This window comes from Pseudopipra pipra, chromosome 2, assembly GCF_036250125.1.
Source record: "Pseudopipra pipra isolate bDixPip1 chromosome 2, bDixPip1.hap1, whole genome shotgun sequence".
NCBI classification, from domain to species: Eukaryota; Metazoa; Chordata; class Aves; order Passeriformes; family Pipridae; genus Pseudopipra; species Pseudopipra pipra.
Genome location: NC_087550.1, coordinates 12344077 through 12366130, shown reverse-complemented (window position 1 = coordinate 12366130; position 22054 = coordinate 12344077). Strand labels below are relative to the sequence as shown.

General features: G+C 41.2%; 1 protein-coding gene across 2 annotated transcripts in view; it reads right to left on the bottom strand.

Moving 5' to 3' along the window:
• CXADR (CXADR Ig-like cell adhesion molecule) overlaps positions 1-21483 on the bottom strand; it is a 34951-nt gene extending 13468 nt beyond the window's left edge. For both annotated transcript variants that reach the window (XM_064643994.1, XM_064643993.1), the window contains exons 1-6: positions 21327-21483; positions 4162-4331; positions 3302-3506; positions 2794-2949; positions 704-826; positions 295-433 (exon numbers count right to left, since the gene is read on the bottom strand). In XM_064643994.1, the coding sequence (XP_064500064.1) occupies positions 295-433; positions 704-826; positions 2794-2949; positions 3302-3506; positions 4162-4331; positions 21327-21396 (863 nt within the window). In that variant the 5' untranslated portion in view covers positions 21397-21483. The remainder of the gene's footprint in view (positions 1-294; positions 434-703; positions 827-2793; positions 2950-3301; positions 3507-4161; positions 4332-21326) is intronic.
• Between the last annotated feature and the right edge of the window lie 571 nt (positions 21484-22054).

Genomic DNA, 22054 nt, shown 5'->3' with positions numbered 1-22054 from the left:
ATGTGGGAGCTTACAAAACACGTATTCAGTTTGTTTCCTTCTATTCTGATGCAGTAGCCAAAAAAATCTTTACGTCTTCCTTTAAAGTAACAAAAAATTCAAGTATTCGTTGCCTTTAAAATGTTTACTGAAATTAGACATGTCTACAAAAAGTCCTCTGACAAACAGTTAGCATGTTAATAAGCTTTCCAGATTAAGACAAATCTCAACTGTTAAGTATCTTACTTGCAGAAATACACATTTAGAAGTTAATCTTCCAATAATACTGCTTAGAAACCAGAGACATGTTGTTACCTGATATCGTGATGTACTTCTTTCTCATATTTCTTCTCTCTGTGCTTCTTACAGCAACAGAAGACGAGAAAAGTCAGTACAGAAAGACCCAGCAGAGTTCCTATAATAGCTCCAGCAATTATACCAGCTGTATTTACGGCTAGAATAGATAAATAACAATACTGTTTGTTAAGTGTCAAAGTTATAAGGCCAACTTTCTTTTAACAATAAACCCAGTATGTTTCACATGATCCACGTTAATAGCACACCACTGAATCAGAGAGATGCTCAATCACACTCATTTAAAACAATAATAAGACTTGAACTGGCACCCACCAGTTACAGAGTGTTGGATTTGAGTTTAGAGAAAAAAGACTATTCAGTTTTCATACACAGAACACTATGTGACCATTACACAGCAAACACTTACGAGGGGTGACATTCAGCTGAACAGAACATTCATCCGTGCCAACTCTGTTTGAGGCCACACAGTTGTATAAACCAGAATACTCTTGAGAGGCGTTTTTCAGAAGAAGTTCCCCTGTATCTTTATCTACAAGCAACAAAAGGTAGAGGTTTATCATTTTGCAAAGTTTAATTCCATACACAGTACTACAGAATTATTAATCCAGCACATACATGAAATCTTAACTTAAAAATGCCATATTAAAGAGATACAGATAGAAACAAAAGCCTATCATGCTGTAAACCACTATTATTTGTAAAAGTCTGTTAGAAATTTATTCCACGGGATTTGACTTAATATTAAGCCTACTGACTAATTGCTCTGTCAATGGATAGGAACAGATGCTACTCTCAGTGCTCTATAGCCTTGCATTACGTTATCTGACATGACTAGAACTAGCTATGACAGAAAAATTCATGTTTTAAAGAGCTTGCAAGGTCTCCTGTCACATTTTCACTCGCTGAGATTTTAAGTGTAGATTTGTGTTACCTTCAGATGCTATAGCCAATTCTCTCATCTTAACACAGAGTTCTATAATACAAAAGATGAACTGCACCCCAAAGCCACCACCCTCCCTCTTCCAAATCGATTCTACACAACCAGCTCAGGTGTCTTTAGAACTCATGCGCAGGGGAGGTGGATCTAACCCAAACGTTTGCTCCAATGGGTGACCAACTAAGTCCAGCTTAAGCAGATTCCTTAAGAAACAGTGAAAATAAAGAGGTTTACCCCAGACTGTCAAAGCCATTAACAGCTACCTTTGTCAGATCCTACCAGGTGAACTTCAACTGGCTTTCATGCTTTAAGTGCCAACAGATCTGCCATGAGCACTGTAAAAGACTCTATCACAAGAACAAAGCACCAGGCAAATACTTTGCTCTACCTGCTGAACCAGTTGTCTAGATTCTTGAGGACATGCTCAGTGTCCCCACACCTACACTCACAAGCCCAAAACTAACATTATTTTATTGAGTTACATGCCACCTTTGCACAGTTCCTCATTCATTCTTGTCTAGCACTGATATTGTCATTGATTTTTTTGTTACCATGAGACAAATTTGGGATGTGGGAAAAAAAAGGGCATAACAACAGTTGTCTAAAGTCTTGACTGGTGCAGAGAAGGATATTAATGATCAACCATTCACTATCAAAACAAAAAATAAGAGATATCAAATAGCACTAGCAAGACACCAGTTCAAAATGAAGAACAGTTACAGGTTCTTCCTTTGTAGCTGATTTCTGGGGATCTGTGTTCTAAGATATTACAGATTCTAACAGACTATAGAAGCTTACAAAAAACTGGAGAAGTTCACAGAAGTCAGTTTTTGCTTGTTTTAAATAAAACTGAAGCCACATCTCAATTCCCTGAGGTATAAACTACAGGAGCATAGGAGACCCCCACGAGGAAGAACCAAACAACTTTTTGTTCTCTCTCCTCTAGAAATCCACTTTGTCTACTCTTCGATACAAGATGTCACTTTGTCCTTTACATCCTGTGCCACCTAAGTTAAAATATGTCTATTTGCAAGCACATTCTTAAACTTCTACATCTGCAAGAAAACCCTACCATCTCAAAGTTCAAGGTTTTCATAACTACAAAGGAGATCAAAAAGAAATGGTACTAAGCAGTACTCTGTCAAAAAAATATTCTAGAATAACTTTCAGAAAACTCACAAGTTAACTTCTACAATGAAGTTGTCACAATAAAAATCTGATATCAGCACTGTAATAATTTGGAATCCATCAGTCAAAATTCAGAGTATCTTAACTCCATCCTTACAACACGGGTACAGGTGAGCATGATACAGCAGCCTAATGGTAAGAATCTCCACTTAAAGCTTGAAACATTTCCCAGTATGAATTAAAAAAACAAAATAAACTCCCAACTTGTTTCACAGTCAGTTTTGTTACCCAGTGAGAGGGCAGAAGTGACATTTATCTTGACTACACTATATTAATACTAATTATGAGATGTTCACAAGTCAAACTAAGCCAAAAATACTAATACATTCTTTTTTAAATATTTCAGAGTAATAAATCAAGTTTGACAGTACTCATCATGGAAGTGGCAGGAAGTTCATTTGTGCCAGATACTCTCCTCCAGTCGTAAGACAAAAGTGGGGATCCTTCTTGTGATGCACATTTCAAGGTAACGTCTTTTCCAATCTCCTGTGATCCTTCAATGGAACATTTAGTTCTTGCTGGCTTTACTAATAAACAAAATATCATTGAATTAGTAACAGTCACAATCAAAATGCTTGGTACCTGTGTGCTAAAGATAAAGCTTGTGACACAAACCATTTTTATGCATGGAAAGATTTTCTATGAAATATGAACAAAGCACAGAATTTTTAAAAGTGCTCATTATTCTGAATATTATTCCCTTCTTCTCCCAGAACAGAATTATGTCCACCCTTCCCAAAGTCTCAATAACAAGTGCATCATCATCACAGATTCAATATGACTTTACTCAGCAGAAGTTTTCATTTTAGGCATCGAAGATAGAACGGAATAAGCATATACAAAATGTCACTGAAAACTCAAGAAAATAAATTATCTTACCAAGTACAGTCAACTGTATTTTTCTGCTTTGAACTCCGGGAGCTTTCTTCACTTTGCACTGGTACGTGCCAGTGTCTTCTGCCTTTAAATTCTGGATATCCAATGAAGCATCACCATTTTTGGGATCATTCTGAGTAAATGCCATCCTCCCAGTCTGAGCACCATAATAATTATTATAAATCCTGTCGACAGCATACATAATTATCTATTAAAAAAAAAAATATGGTTCAGATATCCACTTGGCATGCAAACATTTAAAATAATTTGGTCTCTTCAGTTTCTTGACAGGTTCTTTCCACCGTTTTAATCCCAGAAGTATGACATATCCAAATACCTCCATCTTCAAAATATCACCACACATCTGCCCAAGTATCAATATGTCAGTATTGACTTTTAACTGAAAAAAAACAAAACCCTGTTTAGAACTGCTCTAATTTCATTCTGTAAAACCTATTACTAAAAGGAATCTATCACATTATTGTTAAGGCTTCCAATTAAAGGAAAACATTAATAACTAAAAGAGTTAATATATTTAAAATTAAATCCTCATAAACCCATTATTAATCAGGGAGATAATGCAGGTACAAAGCGGAGTTTGCTTTCTGGAACTGAGGTGTACTTAATTTGAGAGTTCTTCATTAGAAGGCAAGCTTATAGTGAAAAATTTCTAGACATTTCATACTTAATCTGCTCTTCCACAATTTCCACTATATTTCATTTGACTGGTGCTTCAAAGTAATTTAAGATCACAAGCATCCCAACCTGAAAAGGTAGAAGCTTAAAAAGCCAGTAACAAAAGTTGCACATTGACCTACTCAAACAACTGAAATAACACTGTCCAAAAGAAAGTCTCTACTTACTATTTTTTCCTTCTTTTGATTATCTGCTGGTATCAATACCCACTCAATATCTAGTGGGCCTTCATCTTCCTCCGAGAGTTCAAAAGTACATGGCAACGTTACTCTCTCTCCTTGTGCTTTTTCAAACATTGATTGGTCAACTGAAGTTATAGTTAAGCTTCTTGTTAGACCTACAAAAATATATTTTTTTATGTTTTAGAAACAAGTCACACACAGCTTTCACCATAAATGTTCTGTTATATATGAGTATATATTCAAATCCATTTCCTGTACAGAAATCCTGCCATTAGTCAGACTTGTCACTGTTGCAGAGAACCCGTGCAGATCCAGTTACCAAACACAATGCAGAGTCATGTGCTGCTTATTTGGAATCACATCCAACAGGCAGCTACATCTTTCAAGCCACACTTATTTTTTGTACAAATCAAGTCCCATACAAAGCTAAACTGAACATTTTCAGCAGCAGGTTTTCAAGTTTTTAGATAATCACCTTACCACTACTCCCTCAGTGTAAAATGAAAGTTTGGAACAGCCATGAAGTCTGCCAGGATAGACAGAATTTTTGTGAAGGCCTGGCTTAGATCAAGTGAATTTACTCTATCTTGAGTTATAAGGGATCCTTTACCTACAGAGAGCAGACAAATGAATCCTTTCCAAAAATCTCAATGAGTTTTTTACATTTGTTTGTCCTTTCTGCTTGTCTTACTCCTCTAAAAGGGCTGTGTAATCCTTATCTGCGTGCCTCTAGGCAAAACATGTTTCCAAACAACAAATTTCCCTCAATTCTGCCTTGAAAAAGAATCCATATAGTGACACAGAGCTACTCAAAAGGCCTGAAGCAACATTCCCCTCTTTCACAACAAACTCGGGTTTCCCTCCTATCAATTGTAGGACTTGCACATCACAGTCAGGAAGTGGAAAGTGTGCCTTTAGCTCGGTATGGAAACAGGTTTGGCACTGGAATATCCACTGTTTTGTCCCCTTTGCTGGGAACCAAGCTCAGATTTTCAGTCATGTTATGTGTGCACATTGCCAGACAGTCACGGAGATGTGACCACAGCCACAAGAGATTCAAGGCCACAAGGAGAGTGGAGAGTGTAAAGAAGATGGATTGCCTTGGTGAATCTGTAAAATAACAGCTTCAGATGAAAAAAAGTTTAAAATCATTATAAACAGTACATTTGTGCTCTCACTTGCACTTCTCCATATAGTAGAGAAGCTGTAGTGCATTTCTGCAGTAGATAATAGAATCTGCAGAGATGGAAGGGACAGGACAGCTACCCTACCTCACTAAAATTCTGCTCTCTGTCAAGTCTTTGTATTCTCTTCCTGAAACCAAAACAATAGGATCTTTAACAGCTATTAAAAAAAAAATCCCTTAGAAAGAGAAATCACCTGATATACTGAATTCCAGACAACAGCCTGCAAAAAAAGACCTTCACAATTGTTAATTACAAACATAGAGTTACAAATTAGATAGGATTATTTTGTTTTCTACCATTCATGGTATTACTTTGCATGATATTACCTTCAGACAGGGTAATATCACACACACACACACAAACCCCCCCCACAAAACAAAACACAAAAAAACCCCACCAACTTGAGGTAGGAAAGAGATTTAGGTGCAATGTCTCTTACCAACTGATGTACACCTTTTCAAAGATAGCTCTAACGAGGTTTGTACCACTCCTCTTTTGACCACAGTAAATAGATCTGAGCAACTAATTCTCTGCTACTAGCTGAATTAATACTGTTTCCTAAACGATAATGATGTCTGTGAATACATGCCACGAATGTTATCCCCACTTAAAGGATCTTTTCAGACTTCCAAGTGTAAACCTAGCCACTCTAAACCTCTTAAAAAGGTCATTTTACAGTGAATACATTACAGTGTAATCCTTAAGTTCGATCAGCTTTGCATAAACAAAGACATTACTACTAGCCATCATCTCTATAAATGCGTAGATTCACGTTTCCATAAAGCACAGTAGCAAATAATGCCAATTCATCATCTGTTTTTCAGCAACTTCCATATTCTTCTGTTCCCTTTTCCTCCACGGCCTCATTAGGGAACTGTAATACAATATTCTCAAGTTCATCTCCAAATTGCATTTCTGCTTTTTCAATTTGACTATATTGAAGAAACGAGATGGGATGTCAAGTACAGTTTAGGGACATGATGATGAAATACATTATGATGTTACTTCCTTAAAAGCCTCAAATCTGTAACCCAGGAAATTAAAAGCTTTCTGAAGTAAATCAGAGCTCCAGCTCTGTGACAGCACCTCCACTTTCCCATCTGAAGTTCCATAACAAAAGATCACAGCACACACATCTCCTTCCCGCTCCCCACAAGGGAACCTGCTGAGGATTTCACAAACTGTTCAGTTATTCAGGTAAGAGCAACACAATGACATTTGCCTCTTCAGAGTGGATTGGGAATAATGGAATTCATACTCTGGAGATGTTATGACACATCCCTACTACCAAAAAGTATAAAACCTCTGATTTTTAGTTGCTAACCTGCTGAAACACAACACAGCCAAAACAAACCGGACGGATGAGTATTCATATGTTGATTTTTTTGACTACTTTTCTAAACAAATTGGACTCCTACAATCAATGTTTTATTTCTCTCCCTCTTCCACCATCACTTGTTCATCTCTTTGACAATTTCAAACAAATACAAAAGCAGAAATAACAGTCCTGTGCAACCAGAAGTCCCTACAGTTATTCATTGGTTCTGACATAGCTAAGAAGCATTAAATTCTTCAACTATCTCTTGCCTATTCATTGCCAGACAACTCCATGTAAGTATAATTTCAAAGTGGATGCTACATAAACTGTTTCTTGTTCAGGTGGCACAACACTGAGAAAGGGACGCTGAGAACGGGGAAGAAAAATTACGTTAAATGCTGGAAGTACTAAATTTCAGAGACACACTCCTAGGAAACTAGACTGCCTATCACACGGCAGCTTGCTTAAAGTGCTTTAAAAGCCAGAAATAGCAAACATTTCCACCTCAGTTTCTACTGTGGCACTCATTTCTCTGATCCGAAACATACAAATCAACATAGTAACCATGTGACAAATAAAAGCAGAACCCAACAGCCTGAAGTGCCTTGCCCAACATTTATACAACATACAAGATTTCTACAAAACATTTTAAAAATGTTTGAATTTTTGAATCTTTTGAAGTTTGAGTAGTATTTTCATACACATTCACTGCATGCAAACATGTCAGTGAAAGCTAAAGCACACAAACCTCGGGATAGCACTCAAAAACCATTCCTGCACGTGAAGCTTGCAGCACAAATTAGCTGTTATGAGAGGTACTCACACATTAGTCTGAGCCTTCTAATTCTCAGAGATTTTTCATAAATCTAAATTCTTTTCTTACTGCACATCTCCCAACACCTCATTTTTACTATACTAGTGCTCCAGTCTCTTTCTTATAGTAAGGACTCAAGCATATAAAGCTTTTTTACACTTTTTCTTTTGGTCAACACTGGCATGCAGAAGCAGCAAGAATCTCAATTAAGGGATGTGCCAAAGCTAGCTGAGTTTGAACTGAGCATTAGCAACACAAGGGAGTGGCAGGTAATACTAGCTGGAGATTCCCTTCTGCAGGGAAGACACACACATCTGCTGCCAGATATGCTGGTGAAGGAGGTTTGGCCAGATTCGACATGTCAGATATTGTCAAGGGTCCTCCAACCCTTATTATCATCACCACTATTGCCTTCCCCTCCCCCTTTTCCTTTTTGTTCTTTTTCCCCCCAACTATTACCTGCTCACACAGGCACCCATCATGCTATTAACAAAGGAGCAAATCAAGAGTGACTAGAAAACTCCAGGGGCAAAGAAGGACATGGGACCACAAGTGACGTTTGCTCTCCTTGCTCTTTTCATGTGAGAAGTAAAAGGCTTGTAGAGCCACATCCTTCAAGTTAAGGACTTGCTGCAGGACTGGCACTGCAAGCAGGGGTTTAATTTTTATGGCCACAAGTGCCCCTGAGAAACGAGGGCTGCCAAGTTGAGATGGGATCCACTTGACAACGGGGGTTAAGAACAACCTCATCAAATTTGGTGACAAGCCCAGTAAATGAGAGATCCACCAAGGAACAGTAATTGAAGTTTGCAGTTAAGGGAGGGAATAGAGATTGAGACATGTTAAGTACGTGGGTCAGGTTGCTGGGAGGAAGAAAGACCTGGGTGATGACAATAAAGCATGTTGAAAGAGGAACCACCTAAAGCACCTGTACACAGAACTATGACACCAGAGTAAATAAGACATGTGGGATAGCTTGCATGACTGGAGCTTTGTCACAGAGGTGTACAAGCTTTTCTACAAAGCCAGGAAGGAAAGCACAGCAAGTGAACTGCCCTCTACCCGTAAGAGCAGCTGGAACACAAAAAGTTGTTCTACAGGATGGACAACAGGCTGGCTAAGAGCTTGTGGGTCAGGATTAAAGGAGAGAACCATATCGACAACATCACACTCTTCGTTACAAATCACCTAACTGGGGTAAAAAAGCTGATGAAGTGTATTTCAGCAATTCCATGAAGTCTCTAAAAACCACAGAGACTGGTTATTGTGGGACACTAATCTCCCTGACATCTACTGGAAGGGTGACACAGCAGGATACAAACAATCCAGGAGACTTCATTTTGGAGGAAAAAAAGAGTGCTAAATGAGTCAATCCCCATTTGATACTTTCTTGAAATTGCTTTCAAGGAAAAAAAGGAAGAACTTGCTGGGGATGGGATCAACAGAAATCTTGACTGTAGTGACTACAAAATAGTGAAGTTTAAAATCCTGAGAGGAGAGAGGAAGGCAAATCCAGCACCAACCCTGCACTTCAGAAGGGCAGGCCAACTCGTTCAGTTACTGGAATTCTGTGGGATCCACTTCTGAAAAGCAGAAGAGCTCAAAAAAGCTGGGAGGTATTTAAGGACAACTGCTTCTAACCACAACTGCTTCTAATCCCAGCACACAGGGAAACAATCAATCAGATCAATCAGCAGCTTGGACTGAGGAAGAAGCATGATTACTAAGGGACAAATACACAAATATTGCCCAGGCATGCAGCGCCCCTGCCAGGGAAGTCAAAACATAACCAAAACAGAAAGCAGCATCAGACTTCAGTGCCACATGAAAACCTTCTACTATTACATGAGCAGTGAAGAAAGAAAAAGAAAAATAGGACAGGTGATGGCTGACACAGAGAAGACCAAAGTACTCATTGCTGAGGCTCTTTGGAGCTGGAAATCTGTAATTGCATTAAAGATCCATATGAAGCAAATGCACACAGTGAAAAGACATTTTCTCCAAATTTTCCGAAGCTTCACCTCCTTCCATTTCCACTCAAATTAGGGAGATTCGATTTCTTTTCACTTCCCTAGAATGTTCCTCAAAACATGAGTGGATCAACTGTGGCATTCATCTGCCAGTATGTGACAGACATTTTATCAAGCTGTATTTGTTTTGGTTAGCACAGTTTCATGAATAAAATTTAAGACCTTTTTCATACTTGTTTTAATGCACCAGAAAGATGAGGGTTTCTCAAGTAACTTATCTCACTTATTCAAAGATGTTTAGTATTAAAATATCCAATTTCTAATTGTAGCAAATAAATCACAGCAAACTTTACACTCAGAAGCATTCAACAGATTCCCAAAAAAACAGCTGAAAGTCAACACAGAAGTACACTGGATCCAAATGCAAGTGTACTGTTCTCCAAGTATTTTGCAAGAAGAAAATGTGCCATATCCAGTTGGGGCAAACAAAGGAATGAACCTTTGCATCTGGGTGAGAAGAGACAAGTACCCTTCTTTGATGAAGAATAATGAGTAATATCCCTCATAAAAGTTTATATCAGAAGAAGGTAGGAGGTCAATACACAATTTGGATTCTAAACACTCAGATTTGAGTTTCTTAATGTGGAATAAAATACTCTTTCTCTAGGAAGCTGACCTAAAGAGTATTGCAAACTATATCTGTATGACTGTGCAGGTTCTACACATGATTTCTGAAGGGGTGGAAACCAGTATACTATCCTTAGAAAAACTCTTTCTTTCTGAATATCTGAACTTACTTTTAAATACCACTCAAGTGGAACAGGGCTTAGCAAACAATGTTATTATTAAGTATAATGTAGGGAAAATGAAGTATTTGACAGAATTTGATGGAAGCTGTTTTCTAGTATAAAAGAATCTTCAAAAGAGAAAGCAGACTTTACTACCCTTAAAAAAATTACAAGGGGGTAAAGCTTCCTCCATTCCAATACAGATACAAGCAGAGCTGTGATACAGACTAACAAATAACCAAAAGCAGATTTTTATTATATGAATTTACTATTTTAGTATGCATTTAGTATTTTCTTATTTAATTGGGATACACCAAAATTCTGGATTGCTGGCTTACAGAAATCTAAGTGTACATCTAAATTTGGCGTGAATGTTTCTGGCACCAGATAAGGCCATGTCACAAAAGTGTTATATAACCCAACAGAGTCCCTCCCTAAATGGGTAACAGGAGTGTTTCTACAGAGCATAAGAGTTGAGTTCAGAGATGCTGTCATACTTAAAGTCATATGTGACCCATCTGCAACGGCATCTGGAAAGTACTTTATCAGCAGACTCTCCAAAAAGTCACTTGCCAATACATGTTCACAAACAAGAAAGGAGTGGCTGTAAATACAGAAATGCTTTTCTCTTCACAGAATGAGGCCCTAAGCAGCAAAGTGATGATCACAACCAGAAATGCATATTAGTGCTTGTAGAAATACAAGCTCACTTAAGAGACACTTCAGCTTAGACTTTTCTTTCAAATACAGATAACAGATGTACCTGTGATCAAATCTTTTCACTGGGCAGACTTCAGCCTCAAAAAATACCTCCCCACCATTCCCATTTTACTTCCGAATACACTTCTTACCCACAGTTAATCTCCTACATTTTCCAGCTAGGTGCAATGATTTTATAAAGCAAAGTTCCCCAACTCTCTCCCTTCCTACCTTCACTCAGAAGCTCCACATCTTATTTGGAACCCGCACTTCTGAAATAAGGCCCCTTGGGACTGAGTGAGCCAACTTAAATCTACACCCTTAGCAAGCTGGGTGTACACACAGAGGTAGGCACACACTGCGAGTGCCTGGTGTTTCTTGGCACCATCCAACACAAAGTGTCTTCTGTGGCTGAAATTCCCACAAGCTGCCACCACCTCACAATCACCTCCTGCTTCCTCACAACACAATTGCCAAAGGGAGCCTCTGCAAGGGAGGGTGCTGCTAGTCAAGTAACTGGATTAAAAGTTGCCTTCACAAAAGAATAAAGGGAAAAGAGTATTTGACATTACTGATTTAAGTGATTTTTGCAGCACCCGGGAGCTGAATCACATCAGCACAGCCAAGATAGCCACAAGCTCCAGTTAACTCATGCTGTTTCACCACAGCTTATCACAAGTGAGTGCACCACAAACCAAATCCTAGATTTAGCAGGGAGACCCCCTGTCCCCTAAAGGCCAAAAAAGTATTAAAAAAAAAAAAAGCCTATCTTCAGATTTGGGTAACCACAGTTTCCACATCTTAACTCCAACAGGAAAAGGGAAGACCCAGTACAGCCATAGGTTTCAGAAGCCTGGGCCCAAGACATTATGAAGCTTTGCTGCCTCTAAGTCTCCATACATCATAAACCCTACAACTTCTGGCAATCAAAGCATCACCGTATAACAAAACATCCCAAAAACAGTGTCCCTGGTCCTGATGAGGTCTAACACAGTTTAGGGCAGAGTGAGCCCTGTTTCAGTTTCTGTAGAAATTGTATAAGACTTTGGAAATTCAGGCTGCGCAGCTTGTGGGTACCAAAAAGAGAAGGGAAACGAGTGAATTCCAGTTTTTCAAGCAGCTCTCATTGTACTTATTTTCTCAACTTCGCTGTTTTTCCATGGGACACATGACATGGAATAATACAAAGAACAGCTCCTAAAGAGTCTTCTTTAACTTAACAATCATTAGAGGAATTATGTTAATAAAAGAAGAACAGAAATTTAATAGAAGGATAAAAAAAACCCAACAGTTGTCTTCAGTTTAAAAAGCACATCCAATAGATTTGGGCACTTCTGATGTGAGAATGAAACGCAAAAATGTTTCAGGACAGATTTCAAAATACATATTAGCTCAATACACATCCTATTAATGTAGCCAGGTATCCTGGTGCCAAAGAACAATTAACTTTCACAGTAACATCACCCGAGGCAAAAAAAAGCAAGAGATGAGGGACAGGAACAAGTAAGCAATTGGTAATGAACTAACAAAAGCTAGATAATCATGCAGCAGTAAATAAAACAAGAAAAAGTGGCACAGCATTACTGCACCTACCTCTATAAAGAGGCTTGATTTTAGTACATTACAATTTAAGAACTCTGCAAAGAATTCAGATTTTTAGGGTAATCCAGTGCTGATAAAGGCAAATCACAAAGCTTTTTCTAACAATGGAAGTACTGTCCTGCTAATATCAAGTGTTAAACAGTTACTGTTTAACATGCTCCACAGATCACATTTTTTCCATGCTTGACACTCTAAATGTTATCATACAATGCAACAGTACAATTTTCATAGATAAGCACAGTTCACTGTAAGTAAAAAAAACAAAAACAAAACCCCAAAATAAACAGACAAAAACAAATCAAAAATTAACAATCAAACAAAAAAACCCCAAAACAAACCAAAGAAAAACAACCCAAAACATCTTAGCAAAACCAAACCTACCTCAACCTAACATTTTCAGGGATAATGACAGTAACATACTACATATTCCTCTACTTAAACCTCAAAAAGGCCCAATACAAAACAGAGAGAAGATAAAAACTTGTGTCTCTATACTAGCCTAAGTCCACTAGGCAAAAAACTGGCTAATCCTCGAAGATAGAGATTTAATATTCAGATGAAAGATGTTCACATCTGCATTTCAGACCTTCCAGGACAGTGCTCTCTCAACTATTGTCACAGATCATAGTGAAACTCTCCTCCTACGCAGAACACATACAGTTTGTGGAGCCAGAGGAAGTAAAGACAACCCAGGAATAAAAGCACTCGCCTAGGAAAGACAAGATCTGGCTCCAATCCTTGCTCCAACAGTGTTTCCTCCTTCCTAGTCCATTTAGTCCCAGACTAAATATAAAAACAGACCAGGAAACTAAATCCACAAGAAATTTCTATAGAAAAGATCTAGTTTTATATAGACAGTTCGTAGAAGCAAGATCTTAAATCCCTTTCTTGCACATTTTATCTCAGCTACCTCACCAGTAGCTTAAGGAAGCTGAACAACCAAACTCCCAGAACGCTGGTTCAGTTTTTAGGACACTTTTTCCACAGATGGTGCAGCTAAAAGGTTTATGTGCATGGAAGAAGGTTCTGCGATAAACTACAGAGAGAAGGCTGATGACACAGCAGGGGCACTTAAAGCAAAATACAAACAAAAAAAAACCCCAAACAAAAAACCTCTACTCCCAGAACAAGCCTGGTAAAGTTCTACCACCTGGATAGTGAACTCTGTCTGCTGCTGGGTCTCAAAACAGTGGGCTTGTATTTCCAAACTTCACTTCCGTTGAGCAAACAGCGCAGTGGGGAAGCACCACTTACTCTGAGGCACGTTTACTTGAATTCACAAATCCTCTGTCAAATCACACAAGAAAAAAAAATACTAAAACGACAGTAAATAGGCTAAGCACACTTCTTCAAAGACAGGAAAAAAAAATTCTTTCAGTCTGGATGCCTTCAGACAGCATTAAATTAATAACTACCTCCAATTCATGTTGTGTTGCATATCCATGCCCCAGTTTAAAAGGTACTGCACAATTAAGCCAGAAGCTACTCATCCTCACAATTTAATAAAAAAATTCTTAACTTTAAGACTCATAAACAGAACTACCAATAAACCCAACCCTGAACGTACTCAGCACGAGCTTCATTTCATTCCCAACCACAGGTCACCAAGATCAGCTGGAGTAGTTATGCAACTAAGAAAACCTAAAAATCACAGGCTAAAGCTTTAATTATTTTTTATTATTTCCCCACAACTTTCATTTTTTCCCCGACACCCCCCTTGTCTTCAGATTCTAACATCCCTTTCTTTTTACAACTGTCCTTGTGCTCCCTACTTGTTCAGCACATTCTTGACGCTTTTTGGTTGCTAAACCCAAAGCCACCAGCCTGTATCCTAGCAACTGCTGCCTGATGACCTTCCTCGAGTGGTACGTGCTTATCAAGTGGAGAGAGGGGGCATTCGGATCTCCTTACTGAGGAAAGGATAAGCTTTCTGAGGGCTACTGAAAGGGGGAGGGGATATTGTAACAAACTGGGATTAAGATTGGTTTTAAGCACGTGAGTACTGTTTAGCGTGGTATCTACAGAAGATCACGATGAGTTCCCAAGTTTTGATGCTTGGTCACATTTAAATGATCCAGCATGGCCCTAATTCAACCTGTAGTGTTAAGAAAATGACAATTAGCATAGTTTGGACTTGCTGAGGTTCTGCCTTCTCATGCTCAGGTTTGATCCATCACCTCCCTTTATGCCAGTCTAACGCTTTATGAAAAAAGGTAGAAAGTCAGAACAAAGAGTTGACTCCCCTAAAACCAACTCTGCAGAGCAAGTTTGGCTTTTTCTCTCCTGCTGGGGTTCCCCAAACACAAGTCCCCTGAACACGAGGTAAGTGGGACAGGAGCACAAAGCCAGAGAGGGAAGGGCTGTGAGGCTGCCTGAGCCTTGACCCAGGTTTGCTTACCCTGCCAGGGAGAGCCATTTCCCACTTCACCAACTCCAGCCACGCTGTGACCAGCTCTGAGCAAGCAGCGCTGTGCAGTCACGAAGTGGTGTGAGTCAGTGAAATCACCCAACAGGAAAACAACATTATTAAAAAATGAGTTTTATTTGGTATCAGCTGAATGGACTCAGGCAGCAGCTGCATAAGGCTGCCCTGACACGAGGGAGGGAAGAAGGAACCCAACAACCACCTCGGCAGACACACAAAGTTACACCAGATGTAACTGCACCAGATCTGTAACGGGGCCAGGTGGAATGTGAAACTGTACCTCACGACTGCACTTCAGAGCCATTAAGAAACCACCTAGAAATAGTATTATGAAGTGTAACATGAAATGAAGGCCAACCGCTACGAAGACTTTCCAGTAAAAAAGAGAGCAAAAAAAGAAAAATATCAGAATCCAAATCTTGACACAACTTACATAAAACCATGTCTCTCCTCTACCAAGTCGACCTCAACTGCACAGCCTGTTTTTGCTTTTAGCTCTGCAAGTCACTTTCCCATTACAAACCGATATTGAAAGCTTATACAGTCACTAAGCAATCAAGTCACATGATTTGATCTTTTTCCTGCCAATTTGATGGCATGTAAAAGGGAACTGAATGAAGCAGATCACTTGCAGTGTGAATGTGTTGTGCACATCTGTCAGTCAGTGCATCGGGGAGCTCAGTACAATCAAACACTTAACTGAGCAGCAATATTATTTTCACTTGAGTAAAGGGGTTTTGGCTTTTCCGAGCGACTGAACAAGCAATGCTTTTTTCCTAGCACATGCAAGTTTGCATTGAGATTGACAATTCAGTAGTACAGGGTTGGGATTTCTTTTTTTTTTTTTTTTTTTTTAATTTTAGGTTGTTTTCTTGTTGCTGGATTGTTTTGTTTTTTTTTTTTTTTAAATAAAGAGGTGAGGCATCACAATGACAGGAAAAAGTATTTGCCTGCCCCCTTTTGCTTCCCTCCCTGCCCCACTCCCACCATGTAAGAAACAGACAGAACGGAGTAAGCTCAAAGAATTTGGATATTCACCCTAAATAGCCAAAAAGTTAGCTACTCATTTAAAAATTTTGGGAGATTTTAAAATACATACACACACATTAATTTTACATGCCTTTAAAACAACTGAGATGAAATACTCCTTGTAGCTTATACTGTCAATGCATCTAAAACAAAGAACTGAAGATGCAGGATAAGTGAATACAGGAAACTTCAATTCCCTATGCAAACTAACTCTGCAGAAGTCCGAATAGCTGTGAATTTATCGAATTCCCATCCTTCCCTTCAACACACGAAACAGTTCTTATTGATAAATCATTTGTCAGCATACTATGCACAGGCTTTAGCTATAGGGCATGAAAAATACGTTATTAAAAAATGTAGCAGCAAGTGGAGCTGCAAAATTTATGACCATCAAGTACCTCAGATGTTTCATAACAGCAGCTAAAGGATATCACAGCACCAGTGAATGGTTACAGCATACAACCAGTAAAGCTCCAAATCTTGCCTCTACCACATGCTCCGGTAAGTAGGTGACATAGGGGAAAAAAAACCAAATCAATAGTAAAAATATACTCCACCCTGTGTTTGAGGTTCCAGCTGACACTCCTTTGTTATAATTCAGACTTGATCTCACTGAGCTGGATCAGGAAAAGGAACAGGTAGAAAACTGACCTCAAAAAAATTTAGTCTTCTTCTCACTTTGCAACTCCTTGAACTGGCTCACTATGGAGCCAGATGAACGCCAGGTACAACTTCAAATGGGATGCAGAAATAATCTTTGGGGTTACATCTCACCATTCAACTGATTGCCTAACTTAGTGATGTAGTCTGATCCCCACTAAGCCCCCTCCCAACCCCGGCCAAGACTTTACACAGACATTTTTCTCCTATGGCAAAATACTGATCAAACACAATGGGGTTTCCTCCTAATGCTCTTCTGCCATCCTTCCTGCTCTGTACCAGGACAAGTTGATGGAAAAACTCTTTCTTTTTTCAAGTCATGCAATCCAACCAGTTAAAAAATTAAAGTTTTCAGCAACTGAGACCAATGTTCCACACGCTCACACCATCAAGGCAGTTGTGCAGTAAAGGAAAGGACCAGCAAGGATGCAGGGCCTGCTATGTTCCAGCTGCTACTGAAACAGGTTTCTTTCTACAGAACTATGGCCTGACTGCCACTTAATCCCATGGCAACAGGCTGAAGTGGCTCTTCTTTCAGTCATCTCCTGAAGGATGCAAATGAGTAAAAAAAAGGAATTCCCCAAAAAGAAAAAAAGGAAAAAAAAAAGGAAGAGCAACTAAATTGATGTAAGGGGGAGAACACATTCTTACAAGCTGGTGAGCCACACAATTGTCCTGATCTATAATCACAGAATTGTTAGGGTTGGAAGGGACCTCTGGAGATCCTCTAGTCCAACCCCCCCACCAAGGCAGGGTCACCCATAATGTTTCACACAGCATTTAAAAGCTCCATGAAATCAACCAGAAGTTGCAACAAGAGCAAAAAGAATCCCTGTCATTAAAAGCTTATGAATGCATGCAAGCAACAAATTATTAAATGTTAGTATGTTGAAACAATACTGGCCCCAAAATCAAGTTCCCCAGTTTGTACAAATCTCTGCAGGCATTGTGGTAAATGGGTTTTGAAACTCCCCAATACTGAGGCAGATTCAAAGATATTCAGAATTAATTTCTTGAAGCATGAACGGAATCAGTAGCAAAGCATACATGTGCTCATATGAAAATGTATTTCTTTTAAGGCAGCAATAGAAGCTAAACCAGACATTTAGGAGTGGGAGTTTCATCTCTCTGTTAAGTGGACTTGGCTGTGGATGAGGCTGTGACAAGAAGTGAAGACAGAGAGGCAGCCAAAGTTTGATGCAACACAGGGGAAGGCAGCACGGGGAGGGTGGGCAGTCAGAGGAGACCAAAGTGACGAGCTATAATAATCTCTAACAGCAGCATTCTGAATGCATAAAATACCTTCTGATAAACACACATTAATCAGGGTAATTCAAATGTCACGGCTGATGTCCACAGCAGTTGACTAACAATTGATTACGTAATTTCTAGTTAAAGTTTTTCATCCTTCTTAAAACACTAAGATCTGGAAAATCTTGGGAAGAAGTCCTGAACTTCAGGTAACTTTTTTTATCAATGGACACTTTGGAAGAACTCACACCCTGCAACTTGTTGTAACTACTGTCCAACAGATGAAGCATACCAAGTTTAGCAATTAAGGGACTAGGGACTGATCATTAAACTCCTGTGGTAGTCAAATTTCTCCTAATTTAAGCTTCTGTAAGATCCTGTTGCATGCATAAAAACATGAATAGGCTTAAGTTCCTTATTATACTTATTTGACAAAGTGTATTAGCAACCAAATACTAACTTCCCATGCCTGAATTAGGTTCTACCCCTGCATGCATGTTATTGGAACTACTTTTGCAACCTTAATAATAGGGCAAAACCCACAAACTTTTCCTGAAGCTTACCAGAACTTCAATTCTATTTAAAAGCTTACTATTCTATTAGTAAAGCATCACATATTGCAGAATTTCAATTGCCATTGTAAATAAAAAAACCAAAATGCACAAAAACCCACAAAACTCACTACAAGGCAGCAATAAAAGATATTCCTACAGACTAAAGAAATTCCTGCCTAGTTATTTACCTTAAAACTCTACTCAAATCCTTATCCTCAATTGGGGCATTTAGATGCTCAGCATTACTCTTTTGTAAAACATACCTTCTGAAGGTTAAAGTGATCACCATGTATGTAATCACTTCTTTTATACCTATACAAAGGTAGATGCTAATCTGGCTATGTTAACATTTCAGCAATTGAAAATTTGTGTTCTGACGTTACACATTTTTACAAGTTTAACACCTGTAGGTCACTACCTTATTTGTTCAATTGGGATGACAAGTCTGGCACCCATATTTATTTTTGATCTTATGAAACCCTACACAAATTTGAAACTTGCACCAAACGGAATGAGATTATTTCCCCATCTTTATAACCAGGAAGATGGAACCACACCACAGGATGTCACACTCAACATGCAGAGCTGGGTGAAGGAGGAAGTGAGGACAATCGGAGTGATGGCCATTTGTCTTCCCAAGTCCCCTCTGTCTGTGATGGAGCCCTGCTCCCCTGGGGATGGCTGAACACCTGCCTGACCATGGAAGTACTGAATGAATTCCTTATTTTCCTTTGCTTGCATGCATGGATTTTGCTTTCCCCATTAAACTGTCTTCATCTCTACCCACAAGTTCCCTCACTTTTACCCTTCCAATTCTTTGCCCCATCCCAGCACAAGGGGAGGGAGTGACCATTTGGGTTGTCCTTAGTTTCCTGCTGAAGTTAAACCACAAAAGCCACAAATCCAGTAAAGATTTCAGCACCTAGACAATCTTTCACTGCCAACAGCTTACACCTAACTGCACAAAAAATAGCTTCCTCTAACTGTGGTCCACATGGAGAACAGCAACTTACTGACATCCGTTCCCTCAGCGAAGGAAGTCACGTCTATCTGGCACACAGACCCAGAAATATTAACCCAATCTGACTGGAAACAACACAAGCAAGTCTAGAGGACGTATCTTCTCCGATGATTTACGTATTATTCAATCATTTCCTTCAGAGGACTGTGTCTTTTAGGGTAGAGTCATCCAAATAACTGTACAAAAGATGCATCTGTGTTTTGACAAGGAGTATTACTTCATTTACAAAGTTGTCCAATTTCACACTGAGGTCTGAAGACACCTGTATCCTTCAGAAAGACTATATCGTAAAATTTTGTTCCAGCTTGATGTTTCCTCATATATTAATTATTCCTAGTCTTTTAGTATCACAGCCTTTGATTTCCTAGCAGTGATCCAGCTCAATCACAGTAGCTATGGTTCTAGTCACAACAGGCTTTTTTCAAAGCTTTTGTTACGTGAAGTGTTTCAATATAAATGTTGATTACTAACCCTATCAACTAAATACTGGTAACTTATAGCTCTTACCAAGCATCTATCTTGTTTTTAACTCTGCTTAGGGAAACAGAGTTAATGCGGAACTACCTCAGGGGATCAGAGTTCACCATTCCATTATAGATATAGAATTTTGATCCCATGAGTAATTTCCCAAAACAGTGGTGACATCAACACGGTAACATTAACATTTCAACAGGAAATAAAAACTGGCCTTCTGACACCACTGATACACATTTTACTGTGAACCTGAACCTCGCCATAGGTGTTTTGTCACCTTTTGCAGTTTCACACAAGTTTGGGTCAACTTTAATGGAAACTTCCTTTTTTTTAACGATATGTTTAGGAAAACAGTGACATGGCACCCAAATTCGTTACAGGAACCTAATAACATGTAATATTTGAGATGAAAAACATTCACCTACATTTTAGTAGCCCTGGCACGCTCGGTTTGGTTTGTGTGTTTTTTGGGTTTCATTGGTTGCTTTTTTTTTTTGTTTGTTGGAGAGTAGCTACTCCTTTGTTTTCTTTTCCCACGAAAACCAAACGAGCTTAGCTCCATCCAATTCAACTCCTTTCCTCTCGCAATCAAATTCTCTCTGGTTTCCTCCACACGGTCCAACGGCGGCCATCGGGCTCTGGACGACTGGATTCAGGGGGCTCGGTGGGAGCCACCCAGAGGGTAAAAACAGAACCGGCGTGGGTGCTAGAGGTCTTCCACACGCATGGCCGGGGTTTGAATTTAAATCCCTGGGGGGTTTTTGTTCCCTTGTTTTCTTTTTTTTTTTCTTTTCACCACGGCGTTCCCGGCGTGGCGCCCGCTCCGTCCTGCGGGGAGCGACGGCGGGCGGGCAGCGTGACAGGGGTCCCCCGGGGGGCGCCGGGGGACGCGGAGGGGGCGGCAGGAGAAGGGGAGGGGGCGGCAGGAGATGGAGCTCGGCGGCAGCAGCAGCAGCTCCGCGGGCGGGCGGCGAACAAAGCCCAGGTCGGCTCCGCGGCGCGGCCCCGCCGCCAGCGCCGCACCGCGCCCCGGGCACCGCCGCGGGCGGGCAGGGCACGGGGGCTGCCGAGGAAATACACACACGGCGGAGACCCCCCACAACACATCATGGAGACCCCCCACCACACACACACACACACAGACGCACACGATGGAGACCCACACAGGCGCAGGGGCGGAGGTGCCGCGCACCCCAGCGGGCAGCAGCCCCCCGCCCCCGCGGCGCCTTCTCCCAACCCCACAGAGCCACCGCCTCCCTTTTTCCCCTCTCTCCGTCCTTCCTTCTTTCTCCCTCCTTCCCACCCTCTGTCCGTCCTTTCCCTTCCCTTCGGTCCGCTCCCCTTCCACCTGCGCCCACCTGCGGAGCAGAGCAGCACGAGGGCCACCCCGAGGAGGAGCAGCAGCCGCGGCGGCTCCACGGGCTCCATGTCGCGGGCGGGAGCGGCGGGCACCGCGCTCCGTGCGCTCCGTCCCCGGGCTCCCGGCGGGCACCTCCCCGCGCCGCCCAGCAGGTGAATCAGCCCGGCCCGTCACTTCCGGCCGGTCCCCGCCCCGCCGCGCCCCCCGCGGCCGCTCCGCAGCGCCCGCCCCGCCGGCGGCACCTGCGGCCGCGCCGGGGCCGCCCGCACCCCGTGCCCGCACCCCGCCGGGGCTCCCTGCCCGCTCCCTGCCCGCTCCCCGCCCGCCCGGCGGCACGGACGGGGCGCTGCTTTGCCCCGCGCGGCCGGAGCTCCCCGTGCGAGCGCTGCCCGCGCCGTCCGGAGCGGTGCCGGGGGTGCGGAGGGCACGGCACCGCTCCCGTCGGCGGGCGGTGGTGTCCCCCCGCCGAAGTGACTTGTGCTGGTGCCCATGGCAACGCCGCTGTGGTGGCGCCTTGCGCTCCCCTTGTGCGGCGCACACGCCTTTCCACTGAAAGATCTGGAATTGCGGAAATCAGGCGAAAGGGAGACAAAAGGGAGGCGAGAGGGTTGGCGGAAAGGGTGCAAATCGGGCTTGGCAGCCACAGCAGATCCCCGAAAAAACCACGGTTTGTGCTCCACGCACAGCCAAAGCATCAGTTGTGTTTATCAGAGGACAAAGACGACT